The 25,511-nt window shown below is 40.7% G+C and overlaps 1 protein-coding gene across 2 annotated transcripts in view; it reads left to right on the top strand.

Moving 5' to 3' along the window:
* The window catches only part of rgma (repulsive guidance molecule BMP co-receptor a), a 58,592-nt gene extending 33,287 nt beyond the window's left edge, over positions 1-25,305 (top strand). Inside the window, exons 1-4 of one of the 2 annotated variants that reach the window (XM_035791071.2) lie at positions 12,845-13,484; positions 16,743-16,861; positions 19,121-19,638; positions 22,075-25,305. In XM_035791071.2, coding sequence (XP_035646964.1) covers positions 13,471-13,484; positions 16,743-16,861; positions 19,121-19,638; positions 22,075-22,779 — 1,356 coding nt within the window. In that variant the 5' untranslated portion in view covers positions 12,845-13,470 and the 3' untranslated portion in view covers positions 22,780-25,305. Of the gene's footprint in view, positions 1-12,844; positions 13,485-16,742; positions 16,862-19,120; positions 19,639-22,074 lie in introns of those variants that run through there. The other variant, XM_035791072.2, reaches the window with a different exon arrangement.
* The last annotated feature ends 206 nt before the right edge of the window (positions 25,306-25,511 follow it).

Consider the following 25,511-nt stretch of genomic DNA (forward strand, 5'->3'; position numbering starts at 1 on the left):
TACACCAGCTGTGATGAGAAGACATGGAACTGCCTGTCTTAATTGTTCTTTGTTAGCACCAGTAAAGTAGCTATCTAGCTACTTAAACCACGCCGCTCTGCAAACACGCCTTCTCCGATGTTGGTTACAAAGCGTTACTTATTTAAATTAGGTAAGAGAATATCATGTTACCATTGGGGTATTAAAATTAAAGAGTTAGGGTGATGTCACCCTATCCCCTTAATAATCCCGCCTCCTGAAAAGTCCTGTTTTTGACATGGGGGAGGGGACCAGTAACTTTATGATCAAACTTCAATGTAAAAGAAACAGGCCTTTTTCATAATTTGGTAATCATACTTGGATCTGGGTTCATCCAAACATCATCCAATTTCACGAAAAACATTATTTTGACTGTTCATGACCTTGAAAGAGAGAAATTACATTTTTTTTTATTTCAGTTGGAGAAACAATCCCACTGCTTCTCGGACAGCCATGACAAATAAATCCATCTAGAGTATGTCTGCAAAATGCACACACACCTCAGCAGATATTCAGCTCACTGCCTTACTCACTCTTGGCACCTTGTTGTTATGCTAGCTAGGTAGGAAACAGATGGGCCTACCAGCCATTAGAGGGTCATAATGCTACAATCCATTGCTATTCAAGTTAATGCAAATACTAATTTTAAAAAACAATCTCCTTAATCTGTTAGAGGCTCTGAATATTTATCTCTGTACTGCTATAATCCCCTAAACACTTGTTCCATTAATACGTAGTTCAGTGGTCAATTTACCTCTTCAAGTAACATATTACACCATCCACGTTTTGTACAGTGCCTTCAGAAAATATTCATACCACATGATTTCATCCACATTTTGTTGTGTTATGGTTCAAAATTGTTTCAATCGATTTTGTAACAAAACCCATAATGACAACGTGAAAGGATGTTTTTAGACATTTTGCACATTTATTGAAAATAAAATACAGAAATATCTAATTTACATAAGTATTCACACCCCTGAGTCAAGTTAGAATCACCTTTGGCAGCGATTACAGCCGTGAGTCTTTTGGGGTAAGTCTCTAAAGAAGGCATCAGCATGCTTCGGTTCGAACTCGGCTTGGCGAACCGAATGAGTGTGCTTGCATAACCCCTTAATAGACCTTTGCTTGAAAAATGTGAAAAAAAGTTGCAAAAGTACTGTTTGTCCATCTTGAGATGCCGTAGTCAAAATAGTCTGAATTAATTTGAAATAACTGTCAATCTGGTATTCGTTTTAACATTTTTGCAGAGGAGGTCTTAGTCACGCAATTTTACGTCTAAGATGTTTAGTGCAGTATTTCTCAATTGAAGAAATGTGCGTGAAAATGAGTTGTCTCTAGTTGAATGACAACAATCACTTCATTGAAGAATCCCTACTGTTGACCAACAAAGAGGCGTAGACTTCAGCTCCCGAAAAGACAAGAAAAATCTTGGCGAAGACCAAAACAAACAAACAACAAAATGAACGAACTGTTCCGAACTTTTTTCGGATGTGTAGCTTTATTCTTCAAGTTCTATCAAGTTGGTTGTTGATCATTGCCAGACAACCATTTGCAAGTCTTGCCATAGATTTTCAAGACGATTTTAATTAAGTCAAAACTAACTAGGCCACTCATGGACATTCAATGTCATCTTGGTAAGCAACTCCAGTGTAGATTTGGCATTGGCATTTAGGTTATTGTCTTACTGAAAGGTTCATTTGTCTCCCAGTGTCTGTTGGAAAGCTGACTTATTCAGATTTTCCTCTAGGATTTTTCCTGTGTTTAGCTCTATTCTGTTTATTTTTATCCTAAACAACTCTCTAGTCCAACTCAAATGTGCTGGTTGTTTAAAGACCTGTATTTATGGGAAAGATGTTTGAAATGGTGTTTTATTTTTAAATTATATTGTAAATTGGAATGGTAGAGTTTGTCTTTTGTGGAGTTATCAGAATTGCATGGGAAGGTCTGCTCAATCCAAGATTACAATTGATTACAGCATTAACCAAAAAATGGAGGAGGCAGGTGGCAGCAGGAGGAGGTAGGGAACTGGTCTGTCTGCCCAATATAAAGGATCAAAATGGAGGAGGCAGGTGGCAGCAGGAGGAGGTAGGGAACTGGTCTGTCTGCCCAATATAAAGGATCAAAATGGAGGAGGCAGGTGGCAGCAGGAGGAGGTAGGGAACTGGTCTGTCTGCCCAATATAAAGGATCAAAATGGAGGAGGCAGGTGGCAGCAGGAGGAGGTAGGGAACTGGTCTGTCTGCCCAATATAAAGGATCAATACTGGAGGAGGAGGGGAACTGGTCTGTCTGCCCAATATAAAGGATCAAAACTGACAGAGGAATAAAAATAGCATAAATAGGAAAGTACACCAGTTTTATTTGAGGACTAGGATGTTGACAGCTGTGCCATACAGATTGCAAAATAGTTGGGAAGAGATTTTTGATGTACCGATTCCATGGTACAGGGTGTATGAGTTGATATATAAAACAACGCAAGATTCAAGACTTTGTGCTTTTCAGCTATAATTATTATATAGAATTCTTGCCACCAACAAAATGTTGAATATTTGGGGAATACAATTAATAATCGAAGCTCGGCAGATTTTGTTGTGAGGATACAGAGTCAATAGACCATTTATTTTGGTATTGCCCTCAGGTAGCCTGTTTGTGGTCTCAGGTTCAGGAATGGCTAAAAATGAATAACATTGATCTAAAATTGACCCTAGAAGTTGTACTGTTGGGAGATCTGTATAGACCAGGTCAGTCAATTACGAATATATAATACTCTTAGTAAAACTATTTATCTTCAACTTGCAATCTGTGGCTTCTATTCGATTTTATAGGTTGAAATTGTATGTTAAACATCACAGCATAGTTGAAGATATATGATGCGTAGAAATCCGAAGATGGTGGCCAGCAGAGATAGGTGGGATGGGCTGAGGGAAGCTGAGAGTAGAGATGTGAAATTGGAGACAAGTGGGAGTGGAGTTGCTGTGCGGGGGACAGAATGACGGTCAAAGATAAACGTTTTTTTTTTTAAATTAAGTCAAAATAAAACATTACAAAAAGTATGTTTGAATGACACAGGGGTAGTGTTGTTAGTTAATTCCGGTTTGCCTGAGGCTGATGCCGTGCAGGTGTATGTACACATGCGTATACACCCACACTCATTCAAATGCACACATGTACACATACGCGGACAGACACACACGTAAAAAGTGCCATACATACACTCAAACATTTTCGGTTGACCTTGCTGTTAAGATTGTTATCCATGATGTCTTTTGTTTTTTGCATTGTTGTTTTCTGTTTTCCTTTCTATTTCTCTTTTTTCGCTATTATTCATTTTGTTGGTTGTTGTGGGGGGTCTTGGGGGTGGGGAATGGAATTATTGAATGTATCGTTTTTTTCTTGGGGGGTCACAGATGGTTGAGGGGCAGCTCTTTGGGGACTGTGGGGGGGATCTTGGAGGGCTGGTATCCTGGCAGTTGGTGGATCACTGGTTCGGTTCCCCATTTTCGACCTTGTGGGAGATCTGTCGACATGCCGTTGAGCAGGGCGTTGACTCTGGTTGCTTCTGTGTGTCACTCTGGATGGGAGTCTGTTAGATGACTAATGTGATGTAGTTGTTGAGTGGCTTCACTGTAAGTATATTGTATGCTTTAAATATTCAAAAAATACTAAATTAACTCCCTAGTCCTTGACGATGGCAAGCAAACCCATAACATGATGCAGCCACCACCATGCTTGAAAATATGAATAGTGGTACTCAGTGATGTTGTGTTGGATTTGCACCAAACATAACACTTTGTATTCAGGACAAAAAGTTAATTTCTTTGCCACATTTTTTGCAGAATTACTTAAGTGCCTTGTTGCAAACAGGATGCATGTTTTGGAATATTTTTTTATTCTGTACAGCCTTCCTTCTTTTCACGCTGTCATATAGGTTGGTATTGTGGAGTGACTACAATGTTGTTGATCCATCCTCAGTTTTCTCCTATCACATCAATTAAACTTTAAAGTCACCATTGGCCTCAAGGTGAAATTCCTAATCGGTTTCCTTCCAAACCGGCAACTGAATTAGGAAGGACGCCTGTATCTTTGTATTGACTGGATCCAAAGTGTAATTGATCTCTTCAATGGGATTTTCAATGTCTGCTTTTTTATTTTTTACACATCTACCAATACAAGGCATTACATTACCTCCCTAGTTGTGTGGTTAAATCTGTGTTTGAAATTCACTGATCGACTGAGGGACCTTGCGGATAATTGTTTGTGTAGGGTACAGAGATGAGGTAGTCATTCACAAATCATGTTAAACACTATTATTTCACACAGAGTGAGTCCATGCAACTTATTATGTGACTTGTTAAGCACATTTTTACTCTTGAATTTATTTAGGTTTCCCATAACAAAGGGGGTGAATACTTACTGAAGGCACTGTAAGTGACACATTTCAACAATGTGGATGACTGTATTCTCATTGTTATTGTTCAATGACTGGTACTAGGTGAAACTTAACATTATGAATGTTTTGCACCTATTTGCATTTCCGTACACACAAATCAGAATCTGGAATCTCCCACAAGCAAAAACAGAACGATGGCTAAGAATGTAAACAAACCTGTATCCAAACAGAGGCTGTCATCACAAGCTTAGATTTATGAGAAGTTCTAATGATCAGCAGATTAAATAAATACTTTTTTTTTAAAAAGGTTCTTGTTTGTCATGCAAGCCTTTATTTTTGATATGCTGCCAAAAGCCAGGGAAGGACTAATAGGGTGCAAAATTGTTGTGATCTTAGCCATGTGTGTGGCTGAAAAATAACTTTCAAAACAAACCCTGACATATGACGTCCTTGCAGTTGAACTTTGAATATTAGGAAGACCGGTACTATTTCCTGTATATCTCTCTAATAGAAATTAAAAACATTGAGAGGAAGCATTCACCTAACAGTGACATTGAAGAACCCATATTAATGACCCTGGTTGTTTACCTTCTGTCCCCACCATTGTTTTCTTCTTTTGTTGTCCCCTTAATGACCCCAGTCTATTCTGTAAGGCTGACTATCAGCTACAGCCAAGGTGACATTCATACACAAAATGTGTTTTAAAGATATCATTTATAGAGATCGAATATTGTCTGATATAGCAGTATTTACTCATACCACCTTACATAAACATTGCAAAGCTGTTTCATATAGTATATTAGCCTGACCCCTCCAACAGCTTATCTGACACAACCTTTTGTGTAAAATAAATTAGATCAAGTTAAAGTGGAATCAGAAATATTTCCCTTTCAAAACAGTGTCAAATCGACACATTCAGAAATGTAAGACATAGAATGACTACTACAGGGTAATATTACTTTTACAAAGAACTTGGTTTGTTCATTATGGCTATCTTTGTCTCTTTGGGTCACAGGTATATAGATTCATTGAATAAACATAAGAGGAAGTCTAGTAGACAGCATATAACCATTTGATTCCTTGCCACTTTTTTTACATTAACAAATTGGAAAATAAATGGTTTCGCCGGTATCAGGGGGCTCATGATCTCCTTTCCTGAATATTAATAGGAAAATCCTGAGCCCTGACAGTTTGAGCCTTACAAAATAACATTTTCACCTTCATTTTCTATTTCAGTGGCTTGAGATTTATGTGGGTCTAGACCTGACAGACTTGGTATAATGGATTAAATGAAACATAATGATATTTCTCCTGTCAGTATTCAGTGGTGAAGGACATCACAGGGAGCCAATGGAAGGCTTTATTGATCATTTCTTTCACTCTGGGTAATAATAGTTGCATGACTGATTGCATTTAACATTTTAGTCATTTTGCAGATTTTTATTTGACCTTTATTTAACTAGGCAAGTCAGTTATGAACAAATTCTTATTTACAATGACAGCCTAGGAACAGTGGGTTAACTGCCTTGTTCAGGGGCAGAACAATATATTACCTTGTCAGCTCTGGGATTTAATCTAGCAACCTTTCAGTTACTGGCCCTACGCTCTAACCACTAGGGTACCTGCCGCCCTGTTGTATCTAATTTGTCCTGAAACATTGACGGTTGAAATGCAATGAGCTTGACATCTTGATAACTCAACACAAAAAATACAGTGGGCCTTCTATTTTACAGTGGGCCTTTATATTTTTGGTAGTGTGTGTCTATCTACTATGTCAGTACAGTAAATCATTCTACAAAACTGCAGTCTGTCATACTGATGTCAACTGACTATTTGTGTTGACTGACCACACTGTTGCAGAGAGGCAGCAGTCCCCCCCACCAGCTGTGTTTGAGACAGGGGGCCAGCATCCGGCACTTCTAAAGCCGTTATTTTCACACTGGGGTAGCAGCCTTTCATGTGTGAGCTGTTACATCAATGTAAAAATTCTTCTTCTCTCAATAGCCATTAGTGAAGGGCAGCCCTGAGCTGGAAACTGCTCAGGGATTTCACCATGAGGCCAATGGTGATTTTAAAACAGAGTTTAATGGTTGTGATATGAGAACTGAGGATGGATCAACAGCATTGTACTCCAAAATACTAACCTAAATGACAGAATGGAAAGAAGGAAGCCGGTACAGCATAAAAAATATACCAAAACATGCATCCTGTTTGCAATAAGGCACTTAAGTAATACTGCAAAAAATGTGGCAAAGAAATGAACTTTTTGTCCTGAATACAAAGTGTTATGTTTGGGGCAAATCCATCACAACACATCAGAGTACCACTATTCATAGTTTCAAGCATGGTGGTGGCTGCATCATGTTATGGGTTTGCTTGCCATCGTCAAGGACTAGGGAGTTTTTTTAGGATAAAAAAAAGGATTACAGCTTTAAGCACAGGAAAAATCCTAGAGGAAAACCTGGTTCAGTCTGTTTTCTAACAGACACTGGGAGATGAATTCACCTTTCAGCAGGACATTAACCTAAAACACAACTCAGAGGTGTGAATACTAGACGTCGACCGATTTATGATTTTTCAATGCCGATAACGATTTATTAGAGGACCAAAAAAAAGCTGATACCGATTAATTGGACAATTTATTTATATATATACAGTGCCTTGCGAAAGTATTCGGCACCCTTGAACTTTGCAACCTTTTGCCACATTTCAGGCTTCAAACATAAAGATATAAAACTGTATTTTTTTGTGAAGAATCAACAACAAGTGGGACACAATCATGAAGTGGAACGACATTTATTGGATATTTCAAACTTTTTTAACAAATCAAAAACTTAAAAATTGGGCGTGCAAAATTATTCAGCCCCTTTACTTTCAGTGCAGCAAACTCTCTCCAGAAGTTCAGTGAGGATCTTGTTGACCTAAATGACTAATGATGATAAATACAATCCACCTGTGTGTAATCAAGTCTCTGTATAAATGCACCTGCACTGTGATAGTCTCAGAGGTCCGTTAAAAGCGCAGAGAGCATCATGAAGAACAAGGAACACACCAGGCAGGTCCGAGATACTGTTGTGAAGAAGTTTAAAGCCGGATTTGGATACAAAAAGATTTCCCAAGCTTGAAACATCCCAAGGAGCACTGTGCAAGCGATAATAGTGAAATGGAAGAAGTATCAGACCACTGCAAATCTACCAAGACCTGGCCGTCCCTCTAAATTTTCAGCTCATACAAGGAGAAGACTGATCAGAGATGCAGCCAAGAGGCCCATGATCACTCTGGAGGAACTGCAGAGATCTACAGCTGAGGTGGGAGACTCTGTCCATAGGACAACAATCAGTCGTATATTGCACAAATCTGGCCTTTATGGAAGAGTGGCAAGAAGAAAGACATTTCTTAATGATATCCATAAAAAGTGTTGTTTAAAGTTTGCCACAAGCCACCTGGGAGACACGACAAACATGTGGAAGAAGGTGCTCTGGTCAGATGAAACCAAAATTGAACTTTTTGGCAACAATGCAAAACATTATGTTTGGCATAAAAGCAACACAGCTCATGACCCTGAACACACCACCCCCACTGTCAAACATGGTGGTGGCAGCATCATGGTTTGGGCCTGCTTTTCTTCAGCAGGGACAGCGAAGATGGTTAAAATTGATGGGAAGATGGATGGAGCCAAATACAGGACCATTCTGGAAGAAAACCTCATGGAGTCTGCAAAAGACCTGAGACTGGGACGGAGATTTGTCTTCCAACAAGACAATGATCCAAAACATAAAGCAAAATCTACAATGGAATGGTTCAAAAATAAACATATCCAGGTGTTAGAATGGCCAAGTCAAAGTCCAGACCTGAATCCAATCGAGAATCTGTGGAAAGAACTGAAAACTGCTGTTCACAAATGCTCTCCATCCAACCTCACTGAGCTCGAGCTGTTTTGCAAGGAGGAATGGGAAAAAATGTCAGTCTCTCGATGTGCAAAACTGATAGAGACATACCCCAAGCGACTTACAGCTTTAATCGCAGCAAAAGGTGGCGCTACAAAGTATTAACTTAAGGGGGCTGAATAATTTTGCACGCCCAATTTTTCAGTTTTTGATTTGTTAAAAAAGTTTGAAATATCCAATAAATGTCGTTCCACTTCATGATTGTGTCCCACTTGTTGTTGATTCTTCACAAACAAATACAGTTTTATATCTTTATGTTTGAAGCCTGAAATGTGGCAAAAGGTCGCAAAGTTCAGGGGGGCCGAATACTTTTGCAAGGCACTGTATATATATATATATATATAGTGTGTGTGTGTGTGTGTGTGTGTGTGTGTGTGTGTGTGTGTGTGTGTGTGTGTGTGTGTGTGTGTGTGTGTGTGTGTGTGTGTGTGTGTGTGTGTGTGTGTGTATACACTGCTCCAAAAAATAAAGGGAACACTTAAACAACACAATGTAACTCCAAGTCAATCACACTTCTGTGAAATCAAACTGTCCACTTAGGAAGCAACACTGATTGACAATAAATGTCACATGCTGTTGTGCAAATGGAATAGACAACAGATGGAAATTATAGGCAATTAGCAAGACACCCCCAATAAAGGAGTGGTTCTGCAGGTGGTGACCACAGACCGCTTCTCAGTTCCTATGCTTCCTGGCTGATGTTTTGGTCACTTTTGAATGCTGGCGGTGCTTTCACTCTAGTGGCAGCATGAGACGGAGTCTACAACCCACACAAGTGGCTCAGGTAGTGCAGCTCATCCAGGATGACACATCAATGTGAGCTGTGGCAAGAAGGTTTGCTGTGTCCGTCAGCGTAGTGTCCAGAGCATGGAGGCGCTACCAGGAGACAGGCCAGTACACCAGGAGATGTGGAGGAGGCCGTAGGAGGGCAACAACCCAGCAGCAGGACCGCTACCTCCGCCTTTGTGCAAGGAGGAGCAGGAGGAGCACTGCCAGAGCCCTGCAAAATGACCTCCAGCAGGCCACAAATGTACATGTGTCTGCTCAAACGGTCAGAAACAGACTCCATGAGGGTGGTATGAGGGCCCGACGTCAACAGGTGGGGGTTGTGCTTACAGCCCGAACCTGTGCAGGATGTTTGGCATTTGCCAGAGAACACCAAGATTGGTAAATTCGCCACTGGTGCCCTGTGCTCTTCACAGATGAAAGCAGGTTCACACTGAGCACGTGACAGACGTGACAGAGTCTGGAGACGCCGTGGAGAACGTTCTGCTGCCTGCAACATCCTCCAGCATGACCGGTTTGGCTGTGGGTCAGTCATGGTGTGGGGTGGTGTTTCTTTGGGGGGTCGCACAGCCCTCCATGTGCTCGCCAGAGGTAGCCTGACTGCCATTAGGTACCGAGATGAGATCCTCAGACCCCTTGTGAGACCATATGCTGGTGCGGTTTGCCCTGGGTTCCTCCTAATGCAAGACAATGCTCGACCTCATGTGGCTGGAGTGTGTCAGCAGTTCCTGCAAGAGGAAGGAATTGATGCTATGGACTGGCCCGCCCGTTCCCCAGACCTGAATCCAATTGAGCACATCTGGGACATCATGTCTCGCTCCATCCACCAACGCCACGTTGCACCACAGACTGTCCAGGAGTTGGCGGATGCTTTAGTCCAGGTCTAGGAGGAGATCCCTCAGGAGACAATCCGCCAGCTCATCAGGAGCATGCCCAGGCATTGTAGGGAGGTCATACAGGCACGTGGAGGCCACACACACTACTGAGCCTCATTTTTACTTGTTTTAAGGACATTACATCAAAGTTGGATCAACCTGTAGTGTGGTTTTCCACTATAATTTTGAGTGTGACTCCAAATCCAGACCTCCATGGGTTGGTTGATCAATTTGATTTCCATTGATAATTTTTCTGTGATTTTGTTGTCAGCACATTCAACTATGTAAAGAAAAAAGTATTTAATAAGAATATTTAATTCATTCAGATCTAGGATGTGTTATTTTACTGTTCCCTTTATTTTGTTGAGCAGTGTATATACAGTATATATATATATATATATATATATATATATATATATATATATATTGTCAATATTATATATATATATATATATATAATATTGACAATTACAACAATACTGAATGAACGCTTATTTTAACTTAACTTAATATAATACATCTATTTACATCTATATTACATCTAATCTATTTAGTCTCAAATAAATAATGAAACATGTTCAATTTGGTTTAAATAATTTAAAAACACAGTGTTGAAGAAGAAAGTAAAAGTCAATATGTGCCATGTAAAAAAAGCTCATGTTTTAAGTTCCTTGCTCAGAACATGAGAACATATGAAAACTGGTGATTCTTTTTAACAAGAGTCTTCAATATTCCCAGTTAAGAAGTTTTATATTGTAGTTATTATAGGAGTTGTAGGACTATTTCTCTCCATATCATTTGTATTTCGTATACCTTTGACTATTGGATGTTCATAAAGGCACAATAGTATTGCCAGCTTAATCTTGGTAGTTGATAGGCTTGAAGTCATAAACAGCTCTGTGCTTCAAGCATTGCGAAGAGCTGCTGGCAAACGCAGGAAAGTGCTGTTTGAATGAATGCTCACGAGCCTGCTGATGCCTACCACCACTCAGTCAGACTGCTCTATCAAATATAAAATCATAGACTTAATTGTAATATAAAAAACACACAGAAATACGATCCTTTGGTCATTAATATGGTCAAATCCAGAAACTATCCTTATTCTTTCAGTGAAATAAGGAACGGTTCCGTATTTTATCGAACGGGTGGCATCCATAAGTCTAAATATTGCTGTTACATTGCACAACCTTCAACGTTATGTCATAATTCTGTAAAATTCTGGCAAATGAATTAAGGTCTTTGTTAGGAAGAAATGGTCTTCACACAGTTCGCAATGAGCCAGGCGGCCCAAACTGCTGCATATACCCTGATTCTGCTTGTACAGAATGCAAGAGAAGTGATACAATTTCCCTAGTTAATATTGCTTGCTAACATTAATTTATTTTAACTAATTATGCAGGTTGTAAAAAATATACTTGTGTATTGATTTTAAGAAAGGCATTGATATTTATGGTTAGGTACATTGGGCAACGACAGTGCCTTTTTCACGAATGCGCTTGTTAAATCATCATCCGTTTAGCGAAGTAGGCTGTGATTTGATGATAAACAGGCACCGCATTGATTATTTGCAATGTAGGACAAGCTAGTTAAACTAGTAATATTAACTACCATGTGTAGTCTAGTGTCTAGTGATTATCTTAAGATTGATTGTTTTTTTAAAGATAAGTTTAATGCTAGCTAGCAACTTACCTTGTTTGTCTCCATGCTGCACACGTGTAACAGGCATCCAAAAATGCCGATTACCGATTGTTATGAAAACTTGAAATTGGCCCTAATTAATCGCAAACATGTCTAAAAACATGTTTTCACTTGGTTATGATGGGGTATTATGTTGGGTGAGGGAAAAATGTTTTAATCAATTTTGAATTCAGGCTGTAACTATATGAACATACTCCATGTCCCCAGTAGGTCAGGTTCAGATGGATAAATGTGATGGACTCAGAAATGTTGCATTATCTACAGTATGACATAGTAGCTGTCCAAGAGAAGCAATATATTTCTCATGTTTGACATGGCACTCAATACACAAGTTTATGACACCATTTGAAGAAATGGGCTACTTTCACTGACATTTTTAGTGGTTCATGTCCGGTAATATGTTCAGATTCATAGGCTACCTGTTTCTGATGCCAGCCCATGCTGGGTATTTTTCTATCTAGCTACATCTGGAAAGAAGGCATAATAGCCTACACCATTGGAGCTCAGCAAATGTCTGTCCCATGACTCAGTGATATGGTTGACTCCAATCACCTGTTTGATGGATTTTCCTGATCACAGAGCAGTGGAGGCAGTGAGAGCCTTCTCCCTGGAGGGATGGGGTTGGAGCCCGGCCTTGTAATGGCTCTCTAGGAGGGGGTGGTCTGGTCACTCTGCTTGAGTTTGATCCTAAAACACAGGTGCAGTGTAATTCCCCTATTCCCCCCTCTGTCTTTGATTCTGATCCATCCGTTACCATCCCGTTTCTAAATGTGGCCATATCCAAAGCTAGTTTTTAATATTTAATATATAGTCATGTTGGATTCGGACCCAAGCTCTCGTCATGCTGTGCTACTGTACTTGCCGTTTCCCTTTCACTTTTAATCTCGGCGAAGTGAATGGTAGGCTATTTTGGCATAAATGTAAAATATTGCCTAAACTAGCCTACAAAAACAGCGTATGCATCATTATTATTGTCGTTTGATAAGATAGTGGTTATAGTGTAGTTATTATAGTGTAATACAGAGTGGTGGGAGGTACGAAATGTGAAGGAGGAGCATGAATCTTAGTTATTGTGGTTTATTAAAATTAGTGGCACCAGTTTATGCATAATATTTGGAGAATAAATACCCAGTCTAAACACTCGCAAATCGCCTGAAACGGCGCGAGGTGACGGGGGACTGAAGAGGGGTCCCAGCGGCGTCATGTAGAGCCGATCATTGTCTCTCACACTTTCTAAGTATCCATTACACAACAGTGAGCAAGGCAAGGAGTCGGGCCAGAGATATCAGCAGCCCATGTGAAGCAGCAGCGGTGCCCGGAGGGCTCTTCCTCTCAACGTCAACGAGAACCAACTAAACTAAGATCAGGAATACAAGCGTAGAGATAAGAACAACTGTTAATTATGGTAATATTTTATGAGACGTGAACGTTTATATCGGGGGAATGTTCAGTCAATGAGGAAGAATGAGGAAGAATAGTATCCAAGTGTATGAGAATCAATGAGTTGATCGGGTGCTCCAGTTCAATGCGAATTATTGTGTGCAAAAAATCACTTTGATTTCACACTCCTTATTTGAGACACCTTCGAGGGAAACCATGAATGGAGGTCCGCATTTTCCACCAATTTAAACAACGGTATATGCGAAACATTTGGATTACTTTGCTGTACAATACCTATTTTGGGTGGAATTTCGGACTCGGGACTTCTCGTCTTTGCGCTTTCCTCGCGTTCAGCAGCTAAACTTGGAGGGATCCATGCAGTCGCAAAGGTTGGTATTGGTCGTTTTTCAACAGCGAACAATTAGGCTATTTATAGATTTTTTCCAGGTTAAAATCCAACTATATATTTTCGTGGAGGCTTCTCATAATATTTCTGTCAATGGGTCATTTTATTTTGAAAATGTTTGTGTTTTTGACAGTGGATTTATAGGAGACTACCTCTATTGTGAAGCGTAACGGTAATCCATATTGTGTGTTGATTACCCTTATAATACATTTGCCCGGCATTGTGTGCTACAGACTTTCTTTACATTTTTTGGCAAAAAACGGCTATAGCCTACATACTACAAAAGTGAACTTGCAATGCAAGTTGTCCAGCTGTAATAACATGTTTTAAATGTTATTAGGCCTATAAGCATTGACATAGGGTATGGCATTGCTACACAACTAGGATACTTGTATAGCCTACGGTCTATGGGTTATTGTAAATTCATAATGGTCATAATACGATTCTATTAGACAATATCGTTGGCTTCTCCTCTTTCACAATGCTAAAATCAAAACCCTTTACGAATGCATTATTCAGAATAAAATGGAATTGGAAATCTATCAGAAAACTTCCAATCGAGCGCCTATCATATTTGTGTTTTGAATAAATAAAACATAGAACATGGGCTTCTTTATTCGCTGTGATAGAAAGGAAATGGGGTGGTAGGCCTAACAATGTTGATGACTGACTGACAGTTGTGGGCTACAGTTGCACTAAACCGCCAAATAATAGACCTGTGCACACATTTAATGACAGATCAACTTGTCCCGGCACTCATAATGCCATGTGCGTTTGTCATGATGAGAGGTTTGATATCTAGAGTTAATACAGGCGCCATCTGTTGGAAAGTGTGAAGTATCTTCACCGGGTGTCGTATAAGCCAGATCATACAGTATGTGGCTATGGGCCAGATGCATTATCAGTATAGGCTTATCTCCCCGAAATATATAAGGAAACAATCTGGAACGCTGTAGTAATTTTATGAATTTAAATCGACATTTAGGTCTAGGTATTTTAAGCCTAAGCATAGGCCCTAGGTTTATATTTCAAGGTCAGTGATGACTAAAATGAAATCAAAACTCATTTTGGCCAATGAGACAACATCTATTTGTTCAATGGACGGATTTAGCTTGGGGGGGATTTGGTTTTAGCTGGCCTTGCAGGAGGCATTACATGGGGGCTTTATACTGTCGGTCCCGGTTGAGATGTGATATATTCACTGTAGGCCTACAGTGAAATGTGATTGAGTGTTCTACAAGTTGAGGCTACATGTCAGTTACCACACTACAAGTCTAGGCTACATGTCAGTTACCATACATCGTTAAGCAATCCAAAACATCTTCCAGTCCTTACAGAATATAAGTATGTTAAGAAATAAAGCACTATCAATGTAATATCACTCAAGTGGCCCAACTAAATGTCTAAACACATCCATGTAGTTTCAACAAACTATGCCGTTTAATCTGGTTTAATAATCATATTCACTTATAGAACAATGGCTATCTCTTTCCAGACAATTAGTTAGTCTGGATGGTGTTTGGGGTTTTCAGGGAAGGCTAATGTTCCCAGGGTTTGTTATCAACCCCAATATACTAGTATAGCCTACACAGTATGCATTTATGCCTACATAATTTCTTAGCTGGATACAATTCTTAAGTATTCTCATTGAAGTGCAATGGTGTATCAATATGTTCAATGTCTTAGGGCATCAGCCACCTTCATTGCCTGACATTAAGGATTTTAAAAAATGGATCAACATGGTCAGACATATTTTACACCACACAACAGACTTGACTTGCTTCAGTGACACTTCTACTGTAGACCTACAGAGCAAACAGTGTTGTGTAGAGCAGTATTGTACTGATGGGTGGTTGATCAACATGTGTAGTAGTTTTTCATACAAGTCCTGGTGCATATTGCCTATTCATTATCCAAATCATGACATAATGTATAGAACTAATAGACAGACAGATAAAACATTCTTAATGAACATCTGCTTACTTGTTTCTCAATTGTTTGCTGGCTGGCGTATGTTTTCTTTCAATTGTGATTTCATAAAGATGTTATGTATCATGTTACTAAAAGGCAAAGCATCAATGTTTGCTCCAATTTAAACCATACTGGCCTTCAATGTGTTTGTATCATCTGGATGATCAATTACCAACTATTGTGTTATGGAGGTTTCATTGACAGTGCACCAACCAGCGTAATATATCGTACTAGTTATTTGACACAGCTAAAAGAACACGTTTTGCTTGAGTACCTTTTTTGAGGAGAAATGCTATTATCCTTTTTTTGCTGTTTATCTCCATCATTTAAATTCAATTTCAATTTTACACAGATTGTCACGAACAACACCTGACAAGAATTCTGTGTAGAAGTCATTCATTTTTGTAGGAAGTTCGTTTATTTAATCTAAAAGTGTTAAAACAGTGTTTGTGTTTGCAATGACTTCCCAACACAATATTAGGTAGGTGTTCCTAATGTTTGGTATACTCAGCGTATAATCAGTCACGTTATCATTGATTATGAGTCTATTAAAGAAATGCCACAAAGACATAACACAATATGAGTCAATAATACAGTATTAACCTAAAGGGCGTATAGCCTACAGGCTTATAAGTGGTAACTGTTGACATAGCCTATTTGACATTGTGACGTATATGTTAATTTGTCTTTTGTGCTACTATTAGCATGGTTTACAAGGTTAAACATTTTCATAATGGACTATAGGCTAAGTCAGGGCGCAAGAGAAGTGACATTCACCCATGCAGGCTAACCTCTGCCCCAACATAGATTTACGCAACATAGAAATTACGTTATTAAGGTTAGCATGTTATATAGCAGCAAAGCACAACACTTTTGTTCCCATCAAACTGTCGAAGCCCAACGTGCTATAATGAACAATCTACACCGTTGAGTTGTAATTTGAGACTCGGGAGGGGACGAAGGCTTTATAACAACGGCTCCTCATTGGTCCAGTGAGTAGTATAAACTGCACCTTCTTGACACTCCCTAAATTCAAGATCGATTGCCAGCTTTTACTGTTTGCTGAGGAATTCGAGTGCATTGAATCGGCTCCTAGAAAGAGGGCGAAAGTTACTTCGAGATTTCGAAACAAGTACTTGATCGAGGACATGACTGCATTACGTGACTTCAGATCTTATGTAGCCTACTGCTCCGTGTTATTCAACAAGATAGACGATAGGAATATCTCCTAATTCATTTTTCTTCCACCTTCTTGATTTGATTCGACCAGGGAGAGGAGAGAAGTGCGACCCCGTGCTGGATGGACGGTTATGGGGAAGGGAGTAGCAGGACCTTCGGCGCTTGAAGTCGGCAAGATCCTTGTTTTGTTTCTTTGCCTGTTTCCTTCTGGTAAGACTTTGCAATAGAGATACTATTTAAATCATGCGCTTTAACTGTATTAATATGATTATTATGTAGTTATTACAACCCTTGTTTTGCCCTATGGTAACCATTTGCAGCTCACATAGCTTACTTAAACAACCTGCCAGATGGATGTATAGACATGTACCTACATTATTTGTCAAACGAGACAATTAGTTGAGTTTATCAACAAAAATGGAAGACTGACTTTATAAATTGCATGTCAACACTGGTAAAACATATCATGTCAGAGTCCTGTGGAATCGACAGTGTCGGTACGAACCGCCAATGGTTTCGCGTTTCTTGTGCTCCATGTTGAGGTGGTATATTCGTAATAAAAGAAATCGTCACATGGGAGTAAGACTTTTTTGTTTCTATTGAATAATTTTACACAGCTCAAGCCTATGCTACCCAAGCTGTATAACCCCATAGTTGTGTTATGTTTGGGGGGAGGGGATAGGGTTTACGCGTTCTAACCCTCTTTTCTAAAGTAACCTAACGGTACTTGCCTTTTTCCTTTTCTACCCGTATTGCGTCGGTCAAAAGAAAGTAAAGACAAATAGTTCGGGAAATCCATGAATCCCTGAATCCCAGGCGTTTAGATTATTTTTGGTTGGATGAACAATGAGCAATTCGTAACCATGCTTAGGTTATTTATTATTCGACCTGCATGGATCTTTCTAAGCAACATTAAAACACCTTGATATAACACTGGTTATAATGGTCTTACTTGAGCCCTTCTTCCTTATTATGAGATGCAGAAATAGCCTATCTCCATGGCCTCGTAGAAATCAATTTGCTCATTTACCGACTTTTATCAGTTTCTCTTTCAAGTCATTTACCGCCAAACCAAAAAGTGATAATGCAAGTGTTAATTGTTGTTGACGTTTATTCAAGATTAAGATTAGTTTATTGCCACATGATAATAAATGCCTTTTGTTGCTGGGAATGGGAGGAGGGAGTGGTGTGTGCTGTGTGGAGGTTGGAATAGTTGGGGTGGAATGGTAGAGTCATCAGTATTAATAACTGAAAGTGTGACTTCAAAGTGTTGTATAGTCAGTCATTGGTCAATAAATTCTGAGTGAACGTTTGGTGCAGCAAAGTTACATGTAGACTCGTCCTAAACTGAAGTTTGTTTATTAGGGTGAAGTTAGGAGATCCAATTGTATTGGTATTTGCTATGAATTACATCTATCCCCCCCATACCATGCCACCCAAAGCAACTTAAATTTCAGGTCATGTCATTTAAGTTCTGGGGAATGCCTGTTGGAAGTTGCACTACTCTTTGATTAAGGCCTTCTGCAATGGACAGGTGGATATCTAATATCCAGTTTGACCTGTGGAATGGTGAGGCCTCTCTTCTGTTCCGCTCTCTGGTCCTGGAGCAAGTTTCTTTCCTGTCTGAACCCCCCCGCCACGATACAATCCATTGCTGATGCACAACCTGATCCCCTTACACAGGGCAAATTTATGACTGCTGGTCTCTTCACAATAGCAACTTACATTGCCTTCATTCACTCCCTTCCACATTGGCTCGCACAATATCATCCCCCTTCCAGTTCACCGCAACAATAGCTAAATTCTCAAAATAATAATTTCCTCACTCCGTTCTGGCTTTTAGCCATGCAACAGGAGGATGTCGTATAGATGCAATGATCTTTTGCAGATTCACTGAATCTCTTAGAAAAGGCTAAACTCACTGTGTGCTGTATGAAGTCTCAGCGCAGACTTGATTTGTAATGAAGTGTGCATACACATCCCACTGGGCATACACTCGTTGAATCAACGTTGTTTCCACGTCATTTCAATGAAATTACATTGAACCAACATGGAATAGATGTTGAATTGAAGTCTGTGCCCAGTGGAATGATGGAGTTGGCAAACTGCAGCCACTTGGAATCCACATATTTGGTGGAATTTTGGTTTTCGTTACACTTGAAGTCAGAGTTATTTGATGGAAATAAATGCTCAATTTGTCTCGAGACACTGAAAGAACATGGAAAAACTCAAAGAATGCTGCAGGGCTTTTTTTGGATTATAGGAGTCTAAAGACTGGCCATTGCATAGGTTATTGTTTAAGGATTTCAAACACACAGATAAGACTGTATAACACCTACTTTTCCTGTTTGTTTAGTACATTAATTGTTCAACACAATGTTTAGTGATTGGATGAACAGTCCATTGTGGGTATTGGTTTGCCATTGTTGTGTGATCTATGGTCCTAATGTTTTCTTCTCCTCTCTACAGTGAGTCTGCAGTGTAAGATCCTCAAGTGTAACTCAGAGTTTTGGGCCTCCACCTCAAGCTCTGGCCCGGAGGAGGAGTTCTGTACAGCACTGCGGGCGTACAACAACTGTGTACGCCGCACCGCACGCACTTGCAGAGGCGACCTGGCCTACCACTCAGCCCAACATGGCATAGAGGACCTCATGAGTCAACACAACTGCTCCAAGGAGGGACCTACAACCCAGCCTCGAGCCCGGACCCCCGCTCCACCCCCACCACCACAGCAACAGCCTGACAGCCAGGAGCGCTCCGATGGGCCGGAGCAGTGTCACTACGAACGCAGCCTTCCTCGCCATTCCTCGCCACCCAACTACACCCACTGCGGCTTCTTTGGAGACCCACACCTCCGTACCTTCAGCGATGACTTCCAGACCTGCAAGGTGGAGGGAGCCTGGCCACTTATCCATAACAAATACCTGTCTGTTCAGGTGACCAACACACCTGTCATGCCTGGCTCCTCTGCTACGGCCACCAGCAAGGTGAGAGTAGCCGCTACATATCTCTATCATCTTGAATCAATGTGATATTGACTGTATGTTGGGTACACCACAGTTACAGTGTCTGGTGATGCTTGACATTGCTACTGATCCAAGTATTCTGTGATTATTTCATTGCTACAGACTGAATCCTTGAAAAACTACTCTAATGAATTAGAATTTCACAACTTTCCTTATCATAGAAATACCAACAGACCTTGCAGAACGTCTGATAACACTGGTCTTCTCACCACTGTGGAGGAGTGTAGACATGCATCTAAGTAGAGAACAAAAAGATAGCAAAAAGATACATGTAACTGCCAAAATAATGGAAACACTTGAGCAAATGAAGGATACAAAGTATATTGAAAGCCGGTGCTTGAACACAGGTGTGGTTCCTGAGTTAATTAAGCAATTAACATGCCATCATGCTTAGGGCCATGTACATAAATGTTGGGCATGCAGGCCATTATTTTGGCTACCATAGCCATTTTAGGGAAGGGAAAGTTTTGTTGTCTCCTGAACAAGGCTGCTACTCCTCTATTTTACCCTTTTCTTACTAAAGAAAGCCCTTTCAGGTAATGGGAGAGAATATTTTTTGCTTTGTTTGAAACACTGAATGGAATGTTGTTGGACAAATTGTACTGCAGTGATTTATTTGTAAGAGCTCTCAAATCAAGAAATATTATCTTAAGTAAGACCTTCGTATGTAAGAGGTTGTGGGCCTCTTTAATGTGGCCAGAGAAGTAGGAGCAGCCGTGGGAATGTTTTACTGTGGACTCTGGTTAATGTTTGGATCAGTTCCATCGCAGACCAATAGGCAATACACAGAACAATTTTTGGGATCCTGATAAGGTTTACAAATGATATGCCAGTATTATGCCCGCAGTATAAACATCATGTGGACAGCCAAGTCGAATTTTAGGCCCACCCTATGTGTAGCGGTCCATACCCTAGCATTGTGTGTATGTTAGTTAGAAACTGTTGTTTTAACTAAGTGCTCAAGCCATGCAGGAAACTGCAGATATTTTCTGCACATTAGTTGGCCCTGATACCTCATAAATTATCATTGTTTTGTTTCTACAGTACATTGGACGGCCTGGAGGGCCACCCCAGAAATGTATTTCATTAGAACATGAGGTGAAAACAAAGATCCCTGTGCATTTGTAGTCTGCAAAGTCATTTAATATTAGGTCCACATTTGGTACGATTTTGGCAGTCGTGGTTGTGTGACCAATAGGCCTCCATGCACTGTATCCTGACTGCAGGGTTTACACTGACATTTTGTCCTCAATCACATAAAGAGAGAGACCAATTTTCCATCATCAGACCTAATGATGCACTTTCAGCATTCTGGCTTTTTTCTGTGTGCTTAAGGTAATGATATTTTTACACAGCTGTACTTGGAAGCAAATTACACAGCTTTTGAAGTTATTCAGTCTGGACAAAGGGAAAACAAGGCAGAAGCCTATGCCACCTGTACAAACAAGACTGGGTATTTCTGTAGCTCTGTTTCATATGGGTTCCTGCTGCAGTGTATGGAATGGTCTGTTGTATGCACTACCTTCACTCAAGGGATGGGTTGATGAAACAGTTTGTTTCTTTATGCACACAGGTTTTGTAGAGGGTTTTTCATGTTCTTAGATCATGTTATCCTTTGAAAAGAGGGGTCAGTGGCAAAAAAACAAAAAACTTTGGGGAATGGGGGATTGTGGGGTGGGATGATTGAGGGGTGGGTTGGGGGCTGGGTTGGCAGATGACTTGACTGGGTAATAACAGGGCATTTTGGTGCTCTACTTCCTGCCCCCTATTTGAGATCAGAGCCTATCGGCTGTCCCGGGGTCACTTCTGAGACAACGGCTCACTGGCGTCCTAATGAAATCATGCAAGCAGAGAAGTGACCAGCCTTAGTTAATTAGCCACAGAGCAGAGCACGCTCTCCCCTCCTGGCTCAGTGCCACTCCCTGGAGCACAGTTCTGGGGTTCACAGGCAGGTTTTTCACCACTATGAATGGCTCGTCTTTGTGTCTGCACACTGAGGCCCGATTTAACATGGCCTATACCCGTGTTTTCTGGGAGCGTTTACTTTGGCCTCCCCCATGTTGAGGCAGAGCTGAAATGTGACACTGGACTGGGGTGGTGGTGTAGATGTGTCTGCATTATACAAACTACTGGTCTTCTTAATGCCAAAGCAAAAAGATTCCCCTCAGTCATTTGTGTTGCCCTACCACTAACTATTGTCCACATAAACATGTAAATATAGAGGTTCCATACAGTTTTTTTTTTTAAATTCAACTGCTGTTCAATGATTTAATAATTTGATGTCTATATGTACCTTGCTATTTTCATCCTCAAAAGGCCTGACACATATTGAAACATATTGGCTATTGTTGTGCTGACTGCTAATTCTAATCTTCTCCCCTCTCTCACTCGGTACAGTTGACAATCATCTTCAAGAACTTTCAGGAGTGTGTGGACCAGAAGATGTACCACGCAGAGACAGACGAGCTGCCTGCGGCGTTCGCCGACGGCTCCAAGAACGGTGGAGACCGCCACGGGGCCAACACGCTGCGCATCGTGGATAAGGTGCCTGGGCAGCATGTGGAGATCCACGCACGCTACATCGGTACAACTATCGTGGTCCGGCAGGTGGGCCGATACCTGACCTTTGCTGTGCGGATGCCAGAGGAAGTAGTGAACTCTGTAGAAGACCGAGACAACCAGGACCTGTATCTCTGTCTGCACGGCTGTCCCGCCAACCAACGTATCGACTTCAGGAAATTCAGGGACCGTGCTGTGGAGGGCCACGGCCTGGTCAAGAGCAGGACGGGCAGCCAGTCCCATGGGTTTACCTATCAGGCTGCCATGGCCAAGTGTAAAGAGCGCCTCCCAGTGGAAGACCTGTACTTCCAGTCTTGTGTGTTCGACCTGCTTTCCTCTGGGGACATCAACTTCACCATGGCTGCCTACTATGCTTTTGAGGACGTGAAAATGCTCCACTCCAACAAGGACAAATACCACATTTTTGAAAAGGATGCTTTTGGGAGTAATGCAGCACCGAGGGGATCAGATATGTTCTCGCTAGTTCTCCTCAACTGTCTGTCTATGTTGTTGTGGATTGAGTGCTGCTGGGTTCATCTATAGTGCCCTGCCAACATCATCCTCAATATGCTAGCTGTCAGTGGGTGTGAAACAAAGCCCTCACCGTGTCATACTTCACCTCTACTGCTCTGTTCTCAGTGGCTGGTGGCCAGTGTAGACAGCAGGGCCATCCATGCATCTGAGGGGACACAGCAGCTCATTTGCAATCAAACTCATCCCAGCCCATGGTCTCATCATTGTTGTCATCATGTGTTGACTTACATCTGGGGAAGAGGTTAGCTCTCTGTGCTCCCACCTATCATTGCGTTCATTCAGCTGGTTTAAGGACTGGTCCTTTGATTAAAGGAGCAGTGGTGAGAGAGGAGAGCCCAGGAGCCCCAGCACTTTGGATATCCAGCTGGGATTAAATCCTACATTCCCACTGGGACTGCATGCCTATGGGAAGCAAGACGAGATGATCTCTTACAGAAAGAAGAGTTTGCTGATCTCCTCTCCTCACTTGTGCCAAGCCAGTGGAGCTCTCTGTGGCTCATGGGTCTGGGCTAGAGGACATGACAGGGGCTTTTGTTAATGTCTGTCCAGAAGGAGCTCACTGTTTGATGAGCTTCCAGCTTTGGAAAAGCCGGAGCTTTTTGGAGAAAGTACTCGGGCCAAAAGGATGTCAAAGCAGCAAGTGACAGTCTAGTCTGCTGTGGAGGTTAATAGGTCATAATGCCAGGTCTTTTGTAAGATTGTGTGTGTGTGGTTGTGCCCCTCTGGGGTTTAGTGTGTCCGCCAGAACAGGCTGTCTTGAATATTGGCGTTTAAAGTGTTAATTATGATAAATGTATTTTTTGTATATGGTGTAATTAAGATGTTCATAAGAAAACAGCCCTTTACAAACTTTACCAAGGGCACAGATAATGCAGAAACCCAGATCACGTTTACAGAGTATATCTCATCCCTTCATTCAACCAACCAACATGTACCATGGCCAAGAAATGTATTTCTACAGGTCTTTTGTGAGTTATTTCTCTTTTTCTAGGCAGTCAACAGTTCCACACAGATGTAGGTATCGTGGCCATGTATTTGGTTTGAGAAAGATAGTCTTTCTGACCACTCTGTAGAGAGCAGAAAGTAGGTCCTGTATCAGAGGAGGCTGGTGGGAGGAGCTATAGGAGGACAGGCTCATTGGAATGGCTGGAATGGAATAGCTGTCAAATCCAAAAGCAGCACCCGGCGTTATACCTATTGCGTACATTGCCATTGGATGTGCCGAGTCGCATTAGTAGAAATCCTATGCAGCTGTTTCAAGTTCGAACACTTGCATGTGTGATGTAGAGCGGGTTAATGCTTAATTTGATTGAATCTAAGCCTAAGTATTTTAACTTTTGATTGTGTAGAATGATGGAAGGTGCTAAATGATCTTAGTGGATAGACATATTCAGAGCAGCATATGGCAAAGAAGTTGTCAGTTTTCGGTTTTGAATTGTACCTCTAGTCATATGCAGGACCCGGGTGATATGCATACATCTACAGTACCATTTTGATTTGTTGTAGTTTTCCAATTGCATTGTTTGTGTTCATAGTAATAATGTCATTCACCAGTAAGCCTAAATCTTGAGGCTGAGGTACTAATACCCCGAAGGCCTGCTATTTATGAACAAGACATTTAACCTACATTCTGGTTTGATCTTTATTTGAATTATTTGTTGTATACCGAAGTAAAGCTCAAAGGATACAACCTTGTCAGACGATTTGCTTCATTTTTCCCTTCCTATTTCATCTCGGTAGAATATATTTAGATTTGACCATTCCCTTAGTACTAATCTATTCAACAACTTAACAAGGTAATATATCCCTACACTGAAGTGTTTGGCAGGCCTAACTACATGTACTGGTGCAGTTTGTTCTTAGTCTGGCAAAAAAAAGTTGTTCAAATAAACAAACATGATTGTAACATTGAATCTTGTTTTTATAGATGTAACTTGTATTTTGAGTTTTCTATATGGTTCTACATGTGTAATGTGAGATTGTATATACGTTTGTGTGTAAAATATTGTATTTTATCTGTATTGAATTTCACTACAGTTTTGAATATGAGAAAGGGTTTGGTGAATGTAACCTTTTTATTTTAAAATAATTTGATGAAAACGTGAACACCACATCACAAAGCTGTAGGGTCTTTAGGGGATAGTGTTCAGCTATCTATCAATGGCAGGGATCCTATCCTGGTTACTGTAGTTTCAGAGCATTCATTTTCTTGCTCAGGAGCAGACACAAGTTAACCTGGATTCCATCCAGGTGGATATCTAAAAAGGGAATACAAGAAAGTGTCCCTTTTTTTGGTGTTCATGTTTTTAATTTTAAAGCACTTTATGTTCTTTTCACTTAGCTCTTACTTGGTTTGAACTTGATTGTGAATAGAGGTTGGCAGATTTGTAACAGTAGAAAATATGGCATTTAAACACTTGGCCGAATGGCAGAAGCCAGAAAGATCAAATTGTGTTTGTATGTAGGACACAAGCGGTGTGACACACCAACTGTTTATATTGTAAATTATTTATTAAATAAAAGATGTCTTGCTAACTTTTGGGTGATGTCTCTATGTTGTGGTAAACCTCTTACCTTGTTTCATAGTGATAACGAAACACTGACCAATGAAGAGCTTTTTTTTATGATCTAGATTTCCAGTGGAGGAGGTTAGGCTACTTGATTTGCTTCGTTACACTGCCACCTGGCGTAAGCATTGTGTAAGGATATGAATACATTAAAAAAACAGCCCTGGGGAGCCC

The sequence above is a fragment of the Oncorhynchus keta genome, chromosome 17, assembly GCF_023373465.1.
Source record: "Oncorhynchus keta strain PuntledgeMale-10-30-2019 chromosome 17, Oket_V2, whole genome shotgun sequence".
NCBI classification, from domain to species: domain Eukaryota; kingdom Metazoa; phylum Chordata; class Actinopteri; order Salmoniformes; family Salmonidae; genus Oncorhynchus; species Oncorhynchus keta.